The sequence below is a fragment of the Drosophila mojavensis genome, unplaced genomic scaffold (assembly GCF_018153725.1).
Source record: "Drosophila mojavensis isolate 15081-1352.22 unplaced genomic scaffold, ASM1815372v1 contig_74, whole genome shotgun sequence".
NCBI classification, from domain to species: Eukaryota; Metazoa; Arthropoda; class Insecta; order Diptera; family Drosophilidae; genus Drosophila; species Drosophila mojavensis.
In genome coordinates, this window is record NW_025318899.1 from 13,419,627 (window position 1) to 13,432,169 (window position 12,543).

Below are 12,543 nucleotides of genomic sequence, written 5' to 3' on the forward strand. Positions count from 1 at the left end.
CAGCTGCGTGTGCGGCTCCCAGTGCCATTTGTATCTGTATCTCAGTTTTGTGCTCGCATCTGTGCGCTACACTGCGCGAAATCGAGCGAACCGGTACGAAAAATGGAATTCGAATGTTTATGAGCGTGGACTGAATACAAATTCGAAATGAAATATTATATGGGCATTAATTTTTCATTAATAAAACGGCAGAATGTGTTAAATGATTAGCCAAATTATGGATCATATTGCTAAGGATAGTGTAGCTCTAATCATTTTAAGTAATCAGGAAAGGCGGTCAGGATATCCAATAATCCCTAAGCAAACTATCGATAGTTTTGTTTGTGGCTGTACAGCCCTCGTCAAAGTTTTGTAAGCAATCAGCTCTACAAGTCCAAGGTTCAGCTGGCAAATGGACTTTGTAACGGACGACCAAAAACCTTTTAGGTTTTCTAACGGATTAGCGTTGCGTAGCCGACGCTGTCATCAAAAAAAAACTTGCGCCTCATTAGAAATTGACATCGATCACGCAGCAATCGCTCAGTGTGAACCACCCCACAGAGTGGAAGGGAATCGAGGAGAGGCCGCTGAGCTGAGGGGCAGGGGGGAACGAGGACAGTTCCAATGCAACGGTACAAACACAAAACGAAAGAAAGAGAGACGGAAAATAAAAATGATAATAATTTATGCGTTTGCCACATGCGAATTACAATAATTCAAAGTGTTGTTTAAATAATTCACAACAACAAAGCACTTCTGGCTTAAAAAGTGCGTAAATTTGTTGTGGCTGTTGTTGTTGTTGCTGTTGATATTACTTATTGTATTTGTTGTTTAACCATAAATCGCCAAGTGAGAAACAAAGCAGAAATTGGCAAAGCCAATGCCGTTTTAAGAGGTGTTCGTGCGTGCCTGGGATAAGTCTGCGATCGCCAGACAAGCAACAACAACAACAATAACAGCGACAAAGGCAACAACAACAATAACAACAACTCATAAATTCATTTGTTTTCATTAAGCCAAACCATGTTCGATATACGGCAAAAGGGTCTTCAAACTATTAAAACTCCAACTGAAGGCTAAATGCTCTGCGTCGCAATTTCAACAGCTTTGTAGCTCCATTTAATTGATTGTTAACATGCAAAGGTGTCAAATTATGAATGGAAACATTTTGTCTCCCATTCTCGAAAGGAATAGAGGAGGGTCTATGACGTGTGAAGCGACATGGGAGAGATTTGGTACATTTTAGCTTCATTTATCTGTGTATTCCTTGGTATTATCATATATAGTTGCTCAACTTCTCATTGCGCTCAGCTAAGATAACCATAAATAATTCATTATCCGTAATTTCCGATTCATGAGCAGTAAAACTTCTCTCAGTTTTACTAATGACACAGACACACACCTCTGGGCCGGCTCTGTACGTAAATTGAAAAACAAAAGGGTAGTCTCGATCATCTCTCTACCTCTATTGGTTGGGGCGTTTATGGGTCATGCTATCCAAAAACAGGCGACAGCTGCAGCTGACGTCGAGTGTTGTTCGTTCAATTGGTTGTCTATGCGCAACACGTACGCGGATATCCGTGCTCAATCCGAATTCCAAATCCCCCCAATTGTAATTAAACACGCTAAGCGATCGATAGAGAGATACAGACGGAGAGCGAGAGCGCAACAGAGAGAGAGAGAGAGAGAGGGAGTGAGGGTGAGAGGAGGGAGAGAGTGGGGTTGTGGTTCGGTTGTGGGAGTCACCACCACTAGCCGCAGGGCAAGTCAGTTAACGGCGCCTATCAACAGGCCCATCTATCGCCTCGTATGTGCTACATCAAATTGAAATTATGCACAGCTGATCGACAGGCCGACAGCTAGACAGATTGGAGAGGGAGATCACTCGCTTATGCAATGGCTCGAGCGGTCTGGGTATGGGCCTGGGAATGGAAATGGGATTGCGACTGGGACTGGGATTGGGGCTTTTGAATTGGGAATCAGCGCTGCTGACAATTGTAGACAGCTAATAGCTTTGACGAACAGTGAGCAAAACCCAATCCCGCTGATCACCGATCGCTGTTCACAGCTCGCTCTAGCCAGCTCTAGCTCTCAGCGAGATGCAAACACTTCCTCGAGCTACAGCCACCATCCATGTAACAGCTACAAAAATAATTTACACAAATAAATCAAAGTCATAAAATGCATGGAGCTGCAGCTACAGCTGGAGCAGCCTGACGATCGACGTTGCGACGTCGCGTCGTCTCTTGATGGGAGTTTGAAGATCAGCAAAGCGATTTGTTGCTGCCGCAATTGGTTAAAGTTGTGTTTTATCGCTTTCCAGGCTTTGCTGCTCATTTAGCTGTTTGCTATCGCATAAAAGAATTTAATGAAATTTAATGAAAAGTTACACGATCACAGACACGATCCGATCGTTTGTCTACACTTTGTTGCAATTGCTATAGCTGTTGCTTGTGGTGTTGCTGTTGCGATATGAATATGAATTTGTCTCTAGGATATTTTCGCAATTAATTGAATTATCGTCGTGAATGGCAAAGGCAGCCAAACGATTTGCGATTTGCTGGACGACGATGTGCAATCAAATATTGAGTAGCCAACAACAATTTTTCTCTTTCAAGTTTTTTTGTGCATTTTATGGAACGATGGGCAGGTCGCCCGCAACTCTTGGAGCTGACTTATGCGCGGCACGTTTCATGGATGCAAGAACTCTGTTATGGCTCTTAGCATTTAATATTGGTAGTCGATGGTTCGATAGCTCGATCACTCGATCGCTGGGGTGTGGCATGAACACACACACACACACACACACACACACATACGGCCTGACAGACAATTGCGATTCACTTGCCACACAGCTCGTGTGTTAAGGTTAAAGCAAAAACTCGGCAAAAGCTATTAAATTCAGCTACGCTCCATTAGATGCGGCGGCTGCGCAGTCAGCGTCATTTACGCCTAATTAAACAAATTATTGCATGTTTATGCAGCAAGTGCCAGCAAACATCAGCAGCAGCAACAGCAACAGCAACAACAATAACAGCAACGTGTTGCGCATACGCCATGTGGCCCAGGAAATCTAACAATGAAATCTTGATTGTAAGACAATCGTCATATGCAAAAAAGAAGAAGAGGGAGAGAAACACATTGTTTATAAATAGCGCAAAAAGCCAAGCAACAAACAATGCAAAACAATAAATAGCAAGCAAATTACAACAAAAAACGAGAGAGAGAGAGAGAGAGAAGCAAATATTAAGTTACAAGTTGGCTTACAAGTTCACGAGCCAACAACAAACATGAATGGCAACAAATTTCGTTAAAGGTTAGCTTAGACGACGTTCAAATACTCTAAGAAAGTGAAATGCGATATATAGACCAGATATAACAGATATATCTACCTGATGCCAACTGTCAGCTAAAGGGTTCGAGCGACCTTAGATAATATGCATATATAATAATAATATTTAATATAAATGCCAGGAATTCTTTCTCTTTATCTCTCTTTTTTGTGTTACTCTCTCATATCTCTATCTTACTTTGTCGTTTCCTCAACTTTCTCTCATTGCTTTCTGACAATAACTGAGCTCTATCTTATGTTATTCTCAGCTATATGAAAACAAAACCTGCCAGCTGTGTAGCAAAATCTTAGCTGCAATAATTCTATGATTTATCCCCAATATACTAGTGCAATAAAAATTTTTTATTTTAAAGTAATTAATAACAATAGAAAATGAAAACTATTAATGCTATTTCAATTACAGTTTGATAGCCAATGCTAAGATTTTAACTAGGCATGCAAATAATTATAATTTTTTTTTTTCGCTCAGACTTAATTACTAAATGAGCTCATTAGGGTTCAATGAATGAAAATGAAACAGTTAATGGCCGTATAGCAGTTGTTTCTGAAAGTGCTTTGCAAGCTGCATGCTCGACTCAAGATGCCGCTCGATGGGGCTGAAGATACTTTTGCAAAAGACAACAAAAGCCAAGCGAAGCGAATGGCGCTGTGGGCGATGCGGCTGCCTGGAGATCGCTGTCCTCGCCTTTGTGTGCGTGTGTGTGTGTGTGTGCGCCCCAAAAAGCCAACAACAATGCAACAATGTCGGCCAACTAATTCGCCTATGTCACGTGGCGACGCCTGCGCCGCGCTCTCTTCTGTCTCTCTCTTTCTGTCTCTGTCGCTCTCTAAAAAAAATTGGAGCAATCTGCGCAGCTAATTTTCAATGTGCAGCTCATCTAGTTCAAGTTCGAGTTGCGCAAGCTTTTAGCCAGGCCAATAGGTAAAAGTAACATGCCAGGCACACTCCCTGCTTGCCCAATTGTGACAGAGACCTCTTGGCAGTGACTGCTCTTGACTGGCCTTTTAATCTCTGGCTCTGACTCTGGCTCTGACTATGAGTCGCTGTCAATTTTCATGCTTGTCATTTGAGATCTCATTTTTTTTTCTTCTTCTTCTTATTTTGTTTTCGCATTTAATTTATGCATTGTCTAAAGCAGCAGCAGCAAGTGCAGCTCTTGAACTTACATAAAAGGCAGCTTGTTTTTGCCACCAGTAGTTCAAATAGAATTAACTATATATATACATATATATATTTCTTCAACTTGAAGTTCGGCGGGTAGTGAAAGCAGCAAGTGACCCACAGAAGCAACAAGCGACAGCTAAGCCCAAGTTCTTTATAATTATATATGCTCTGACTCATCCGCATCGTAGGCGTTAAGCTCGCCTAATCTGTCGGCTAAATATAGTTAACAGATGTTTAGAGTCGATAAGCTTTGAGCACATGATGAATGCCGCATGCGGAAGTACAAACTTGGATGCGCCGCAGTCGCAGTCGCACAGACATTCAGAAAAGATACAAGATACAAATGTAGCTGAAGGACAAATAGCTGAGCGTGAGTACCACGCAAATTCAAACTGTGGCAAGAATCGCACCCAAATTCAAGTCTACACAAAAACGTCTTGGCTGACTAATCAGAAACAGAGACCTGATCTCTGCTCAGCTGCTGCATGAAGTGAGGAAAACAATTTGTGCTCTAGCTGGCTTCGAGCCCACACACAGCTAGAAGAAGAAAAAAAAAAAAAAAAAAAAAATAGAAAAATAGAAAAATAGAAAAAAACGCGGCAACTGAAACCACAAGTCAATGTCAGCACAGTGGCGGCATCTAGCGGCCTGTAGATCAAATACTAACAATTACTATGATTTATATGAATCACATTTAAAAGTAACTGTGGGGGCACATCTATAGAGACAGCGAGAGACGAAGAGAGAGGGGCTATATCGTTGAACTTTGATGTTTTGACAATTCAAAGTTAAGGTCAACTAGGGATTTGAAATGCTGCAGTGCGTGGGCCATGCTTTTGGCCAGTGCATTGAACTCGCATTGGCTTTTCGTTTGGCCAAATTGTGGTGAACCGATCTGAGCCAAGCATAATTAGCGTTCATTGTGCGCAATTGGCCCTGAGAACCGTTTGATATTTTGTTTTGGCATACCGCAAGATTTTGGCACACGATATTTCATTAGTTGACTATCTATGCCAGGTGTGTATGTGTGTGTGTGTGTGTGTGAGTGAGCATGTGTGTGTCTCTGCAATTTGTTGGCTTGTTACCTGTCATAAGACTCGAACATATTTATGCACTTTACAAGAATTTTCGAATTTCAAACAAGTGGCTGCAGCAGCTGCGCTTTAACTCCGGCTCGATCTTTTATATATATATGTACACATTCATATGTATATATATAATATATAGACTGCAATATAACTTTCGCTTTTCCGTTGTGTAACCCTGCATGAAAATTAGCCTATTAGCGCCTCATCTTTTACAACACTCACAAATCTGTTCCAGTTTTTGTTTCACGCTTACGCAAAAAATCACCAAATATTCCCCTTGAGAGATAGGAAAAGCCTAAAGACAATGTCCAAAGTCAAATATGATTCAATGAAGTTGCTTTTCACACATTTTGACGGGTTTTTTTTTCCACTTGGCAAGTAACAAGTTTCAAGTCTATTTAAACTATATGTGAGCTCATCTATGGGAAGACCATTCATAAATTCTCATCAAGCCAGTTGCAAGCAAACTACCCCTGCCCCAGCCCCTGCCCATGCCACTGTCCCATTCCTCTGTCAAATGTCAACAAGCGCCACGCGGCGTTCTGAATGAGCTCTAATGAAGAAGCTGTGGATATATCAACAAAAAAAGGGACAACCTTTAGAGCGCTTTCTATATGCGTGTATGGGAGCGCTGATCTCTATCAGAGATGACAATGTGACGAAAGCAGGTTCTTATAATTTATGTTAAGAGCTATTGTATAACGGTGCCCAAATTAACTATTTGATTAATTAAGCCATGGCTCCCTACTCATGTCAACATCAATTGTATAAATTATTTGGAAATAAAATTCAAAGTCCTATGCTTAAATATAGATATATAGAGAGCTGGAGGTTGAGCTTATGGATAGTTAAATATTAGTATTTGCCATTTTGGGTAACTAAAGTTATCTGAAATGAACTTTCATATAATATTTATTTGGCTAAATTAACATAATATTTGTTATCCAATGCGTGACTTAAGATATGGTTATGGTTAGGTGAAGTTATGGATAGATGAAGCTCCAACTCAGATATGCCCATGTCTAAATATAGCTTAGCTTTTGCTACTAGTTTCATTTTCAGTTCATTTCCAACTCCAGCCGCGACTCGTGCTGCCAACACGTGATCATCTCTGCTGCATTAGAGCCATATCGAAATGCATAGATACAAATATATTCATTTATACATACATCTATACTAAGTTTAGTCTATGTAGCTGTTGCTGAATAGTTTATCGTGATTTGTGGTCAGTCGGAGTCGCGGCTGAGGCAGACGACAAAGTCCGCATCATCAAAATGCAAAACCTACGCATATTTCTTTTTCTTCTTCGCTCATTTACCTTTATTTATTTCTCTTGCTAGGTTTTTTTTTTGTTACGTGGGTTTTATTTATATTTGCTATATAATTTGTGTAGTCAAATGTTCTTTGTTAACCGCAGGCAACAACAATAAAATCATTTAAAATTAAGTATTTACCTTGTTAAATTCGCCTTTTTGTATTTATTTGGGCAGCTGTCGAAGACGCCTACAGCTTGACCAGCTGTTAATTGAGGCATTAATCGTGCCACAATGGGCGTACAGCTGGGCCACGCCCCCTCCCGAAATGACTTAATATAGTGGCAGGCAAACTTGACCTTGCAATCGGGTTGCAGCCTCCAACAGATTGTGCATCGGAATTATCCTCAAAACAAAATCAAAATCAACAACAACAACAAGCACTCAAGTGCAAGTGAGTGGCATGTAGAGTGGGACAGAGTGAGAGAGAGAGGGAGAAAGAGAGGCGACCCGGGCGATCGCTAGGCGTGGCATTGGCTCTTCGCATCGACTTGCATTGAACTGCATTGCGTATGGCAATTGCATAAAATATAAAAATCAAAATGAAAATGAAATATAAAGGCAATAAAATGTATCCCAATTTCAAGTACGCTACATCTCGACTTAACTTTTGTATTTATACTGAAAACATATCAACAACAACAACAACAACAACAACCATCGACAACTGCCACATGGAGCTGTAAAGATGTTTTTACCGATTTTAGAAGTCATAAGGTCAATGCTGAGTGCGCCAAGCGCCAAGATCGTGTTTTGATTGGGATTCGATGTTGTTGCTCTAGCTGTTGTTGTAGAAGTTGTTGATGTTGTTGCTGGCGTCGCTGTCGTCGCTGTCGTCTGTTGTCAAGTGTTATGACTCGTCCAATGCGCCTGTCCATCTGTCTCTGCGTTAGTTTTAAGCTGCACCAAACAAAGCGGCCTCTCTGTGCGTTGACTCTGGTTCCCAGACAGATTCAGACACTGCTGTTGTTGTTGTTGCTGTTGCTGATAAAGCAGCCATCAGACGCATCTCAGCAACTGCAATGAAATTATGCATTAAAAATGAAGTTGCTTTCAGTTTAGACGCGCATTAATTAATGAGCTGATTTAGATGGATTAAGCATAATTTGCAAGAGGGAAAACAACTTTATGCTAAATACTCGTAGAAAAAAAGAACGACAAAACGGAAATAATAATGGAATGCTCGAGTGGTTAGATATTATAATATCTGTAGGTATATATAAGCTAACTTGTCTTTAACACATTAATCTTATAAGCTACTGCCATGATACACATATTTATATAATATGCAAAATTAATATTGCCTTGAGCAAGTTAGCTTAACAATTTAGCTTTGTTTATTAAATTGGTATTTAGTTTCTTTTTTTTTATTATTATTTTAAATCTTTGAAGTCTGCAGCTTCATATTTAAAGCTTCTACATATTTTACTATTTCATTACTTTCTACTACTTTATTTTTAACACTTTTACTTCTACTCCGTATTAAGCTTACTATTCTTTTACGTTCTACTCCTTTCTTTCTTTCTAAAATTCCTTGCGTTTCTGCTCCTTTATAGACTACTTCATTTTCAATTCATTTAATTTCTACTTCTCATTTTCACACCATTATTTTTCTACTACTTTATATGCTACTTTTTACGTAGGGTTCTCTTCATTAATTTGATAATATTTGGTTTTCTTTTACTGCTTTATGTCCTCTCTTGCTGCTTACTCCTCAGTGCCTTACATATAAATTGTGTTTTTCTTAATATTTATTTATTGTACAATTTTATTTACCTTTTCTATTGCCATTCAATGCTACAGCTCCTATTCTCCAATTATGATGCAATTTTAAATATGTTTAAATATTTAGTCAAGAGTTTTGAACATATCTCGAATGCTATTTAACTGGCCCCCACTGCAAAGACCTTCCCGGTTGATGTATGTATGTATGTTGAGGGTGCGATTTGGTGCCATTGTGTCGCTCAATGTTGCAGTTTTATGTTTTTTATACATCTAGTGTGTTGTTCAATCAAATAGACTTCAGATTTATCAGTTAACAGCTAGTTATGGCCATTGTTGAGTACAAACACTTTGCTCAATGACCGTTTATTTAATGCTTTATACACATATACATATTTGTTTCTTGTTTGTTGTGGGAGCACAAATCAAAATGCTAATTCGCTGCGGCTGCCGGCTGCAGCTCGTAAAAATTCAATAAAAGATTATGAAAATTGTGCAGTCAACAGCAGCAGCAGCAGCAACAACAACAACGGCAGACACCAACACCTGAATTGGAAATAAAATAATAATAATAATAATAAAATGCTTGGGACACACCCGTAGAAAATTGTTAATAGAAAACGTTCGACGGCCGCTTTGAAGAGGCTGCAGCTACCCAATTGCTACAATTTGCTACAGGCGGCAAGCGGGCGGCAACAGCAGCAGCAGCAGTGACAACAACAACAACAACAGCAACAACATCGACCTTGCGCTTATTGCCACAATTCTGCCAGCTGCGCTGCTGCAGTCGACGTCGCTGCTGGCGTTTGCTGTTTATAGATTTATTTAACTGATCAGCATTTTTTTTCGGCTTTCTGTTTTTCGACCAGACTGTTGTCAAGTGTGCCACGTGGCGTATGCTTGATTTGTGGACAAGCCCCAACGACGACATTCAGATATCCGAACAACAAATATAAATGCACTTTGCACAACATTTAATCACATCAAGCAGCAGCCGTGTAAACGTGTTAAAGAGCCCGAGCATAATTTATACATAGCATTCATTATTAAAATGTCGCTAGACATTGAAAGCGACAACAGCCACACACACTCACCGAGGGAGAGAGAGAGGGAGACATACTGATAGATCGACATACAACAAATGTTCGTTGAGCATTTGAAAAGTTTTGAAATTCGTGAATTATTACTTGCACTTTAACTTGGCTTCGAGCGAGGCGATGACGATGAAAATATTTTACAATCTCAGCGCCTGCCAATTTGTATGTGTGTCTGTGTGTGTGTGCATGTATATGTGTGGTTGACATTTTATAGACGGGCGACGGCGACACCGTGTCGCCACCTGTCGGCTGTTAGCGGCGCAACAGAGAGGAGATACGAGGCGAGGCGCGCTGCCTCAGCGGCAACCGCTTCACTATGACAAAAGCCATTTGCGCCTGTCAACGCCCCGCAATTGTCTCCAGTCGAGCCTTAAGCCAAGACAAATGAGTCGAGGCTAAAGCTCCAAAATAAAAAAAATAAAAAATATATTGAACACAGAAAAAGAATGTTGGTGAAAAAAAGCAAAAACTCCGCACGGCAAACAAACCAAAAAAAGAGAACCGACAAAGGAAAAGATCTTTGCACCTTTGACAAAATTCTAATTAGCGTTTAGCGCGCGAGTTCATTAACATTTTAGTTGACATTTTCTGAATGGTGTAGTGAGTGAGTGTGCGAGAGTCTGTGTGTGTGTGTGTGTGCTGTTCCCATACATTTCCGTTGCCCAACTCTGTTTACACTTCAATTAAACACGCATTTTTCGCTCTGCTCTGCTTTGCATAAAACAAATTGACAATAAATATTCCTGCAATCTGACCACACTCGATCGGCGAACTATGTACGTCGCTGGGCCTAATGGAACCGGTTGGACCGATAACCATTTAATTTATCGATGTATCAGACATATCTATATAAACATATATACTCTTAATGCATATTTATAAAGAGAGCATCGGCTGCTGTGCGGGTGTTGGGCTAAATTGACTAGCCTATTAGTCTGTACAAAATTTAAGCAACAGGTTGACTACACTGTACTACATAATTAAGAGATTTTTTTAATAAAAAAATCCCTGACTTTAAATTGAATCGTATATTTGCATTCTGAAAATAAAAACTCCAAAATATGTAACAATTTAAGATGAAAATGGAAAAATTTTGCAAAGATGATGTTTTTTCAAATATGATCTATATATCATAATATAAAAGTTATTATTTTATTATTAAAGAATTTACATAATTTATATATCTCTAATATTACGTATTTTCATATTGTATTTCATTTCCTTGCCCACTCAATTGTGTAGCACAGTGTATGCTTTTAAATATTCATTAGAATTTCAATTAGAAAGACAGCCAAAGAATATGACAGTAAAAGATTGCAAAAAAATCAGGCATTTTGATTGAGAACTCGTTTTCAATTCTGTTTTCAGAATCTTGTCTCAGATATAATGTATTTTTTAAGGCATTGTCAGGTATTGGATTATCGTATCGGAAATGTTTTGCGTCGAGCACTTGGGATATCAAATGGGCATATCTAAAGGATGTCATGTTATAATATCTATCCATTTATTTTATGACATTTCATTTGATTTCATTAGCGACGCCGTTCCCAACGTCAATCGCAGTCTAAGCTTTCATATAATATGTATAATATACAAACAAAAAAGTAACAACAACTGATTTAATAACAAATAAAAAACATGAGCATTTAGCGCACATACAAATTATAATTTCAAATAGCTTCAAGTGCCACTCGAGATCGCAGCGCTTAACAAAAATGTTAAACATTTTATCGGCCTTTTTTGTTTGTTGTTTGCTGCTGCTGTTGTTGTTATTGTTGTTGTTGCGGCTTGAGCTTTCAGAATATGTTTAATATGCGAGAACTTAAATGGCAGACTTTGTCGGCGATTTGTGCACTTTTCGACTATATCATTTGGCAACTAATCGAAGGCGTCGCATGCTTTAAGTGTAAACAAATTAACGAGATCATTTGCCGTAATTGAGATGCCGATCTTGAAGGCGGAACCCAGGCTTAGATTGAGAACGAGAGCCCCAGTGGCCGAGTGACGGGTGCCCCGCTTTGATCTTGGCTTTTGCCTTTTGCGCTTACTTTTTTGGCGGTCAATATCGGGGCTGGGGGGAAATCAAAACAATTGGCAGCGCCCTCTGGCGGTGCATTAACCAAAATGAATTTATGGACTTTATGCGCCCGGAGGGTGTACGGCCCAGAAGTCAAGATCGTAAATTAATTAAGAGCGCAACACTGGCGGCATTTAAAGTAGATGGGAAATGTGGAGCCGGGAGGGTCGCGGGCCAGCAGAGGGCTTTCGACCCACAATTGATTACCCCATCGTGGGGTGCAGGCCCCTTACTCAATGTGTCTAATGCAATCAGAAATTGATTTTTCATGGGCAACGCTTTTTTCCCGTCTATATTTTCAGATTCAGCGCACGAGAGGCGTTCGGCATGACAGAAACTGTTTAGGTATTCAATGCGGCTTCAGACCCAGTCCAAGTCCAAGAACCGAGAACCTTTGTAACTAGCCGCACAAATCAATCGTTTGAATTGCGTCCGAAACGGCGTGACAAACGGCGAGCAACGCCCCGCCCAAAACTCCCCCAAGTAGCCCACCGATTATATAGCCAGATAAACCACAAACAAAATGGACTCACGCATCGGCCTGGATTACATAGTCGAAAATCGTGACTACATTGCCAAGTTGGGCTCTGCCCTAGACACGCAGAATGCGACGGTCAAGAAGCAGGTCTTCGAGCTGCTGTCCGCGCTCTGCGCCTACAGCCCCGACGGCTATGCCCGTGCCATCGAAACTCTCGAGTTTTACAAGGTAAATACGCTGGCTATAGCAGCAACACAGCGAAGACCTTTTCA

The 12,543-nt window shown here is 40.2% G+C and overlaps 1 protein-coding gene across 1 annotated transcript in view; it reads left to right on the plus strand.

Annotated features, from left to right (window-relative positions):
* LOC6582345 (formin-J) overlaps positions 1-12,543 on the plus strand; it is a 35,288-nt gene that overhangs the window by 7,588 nt on the left and 15,157 nt on the right. The window contains exon 2 of the mRNA XM_002008012.4: positions 12,096-12,499. Coding sequence (XP_002008048.2) covers positions 12,317-12,499 — 183 coding nt within the window. The 5' untranslated portion in view covers positions 12,096-12,316. The remainder of the gene's footprint in view (positions 1-12,095; positions 12,500-12,543) is intronic.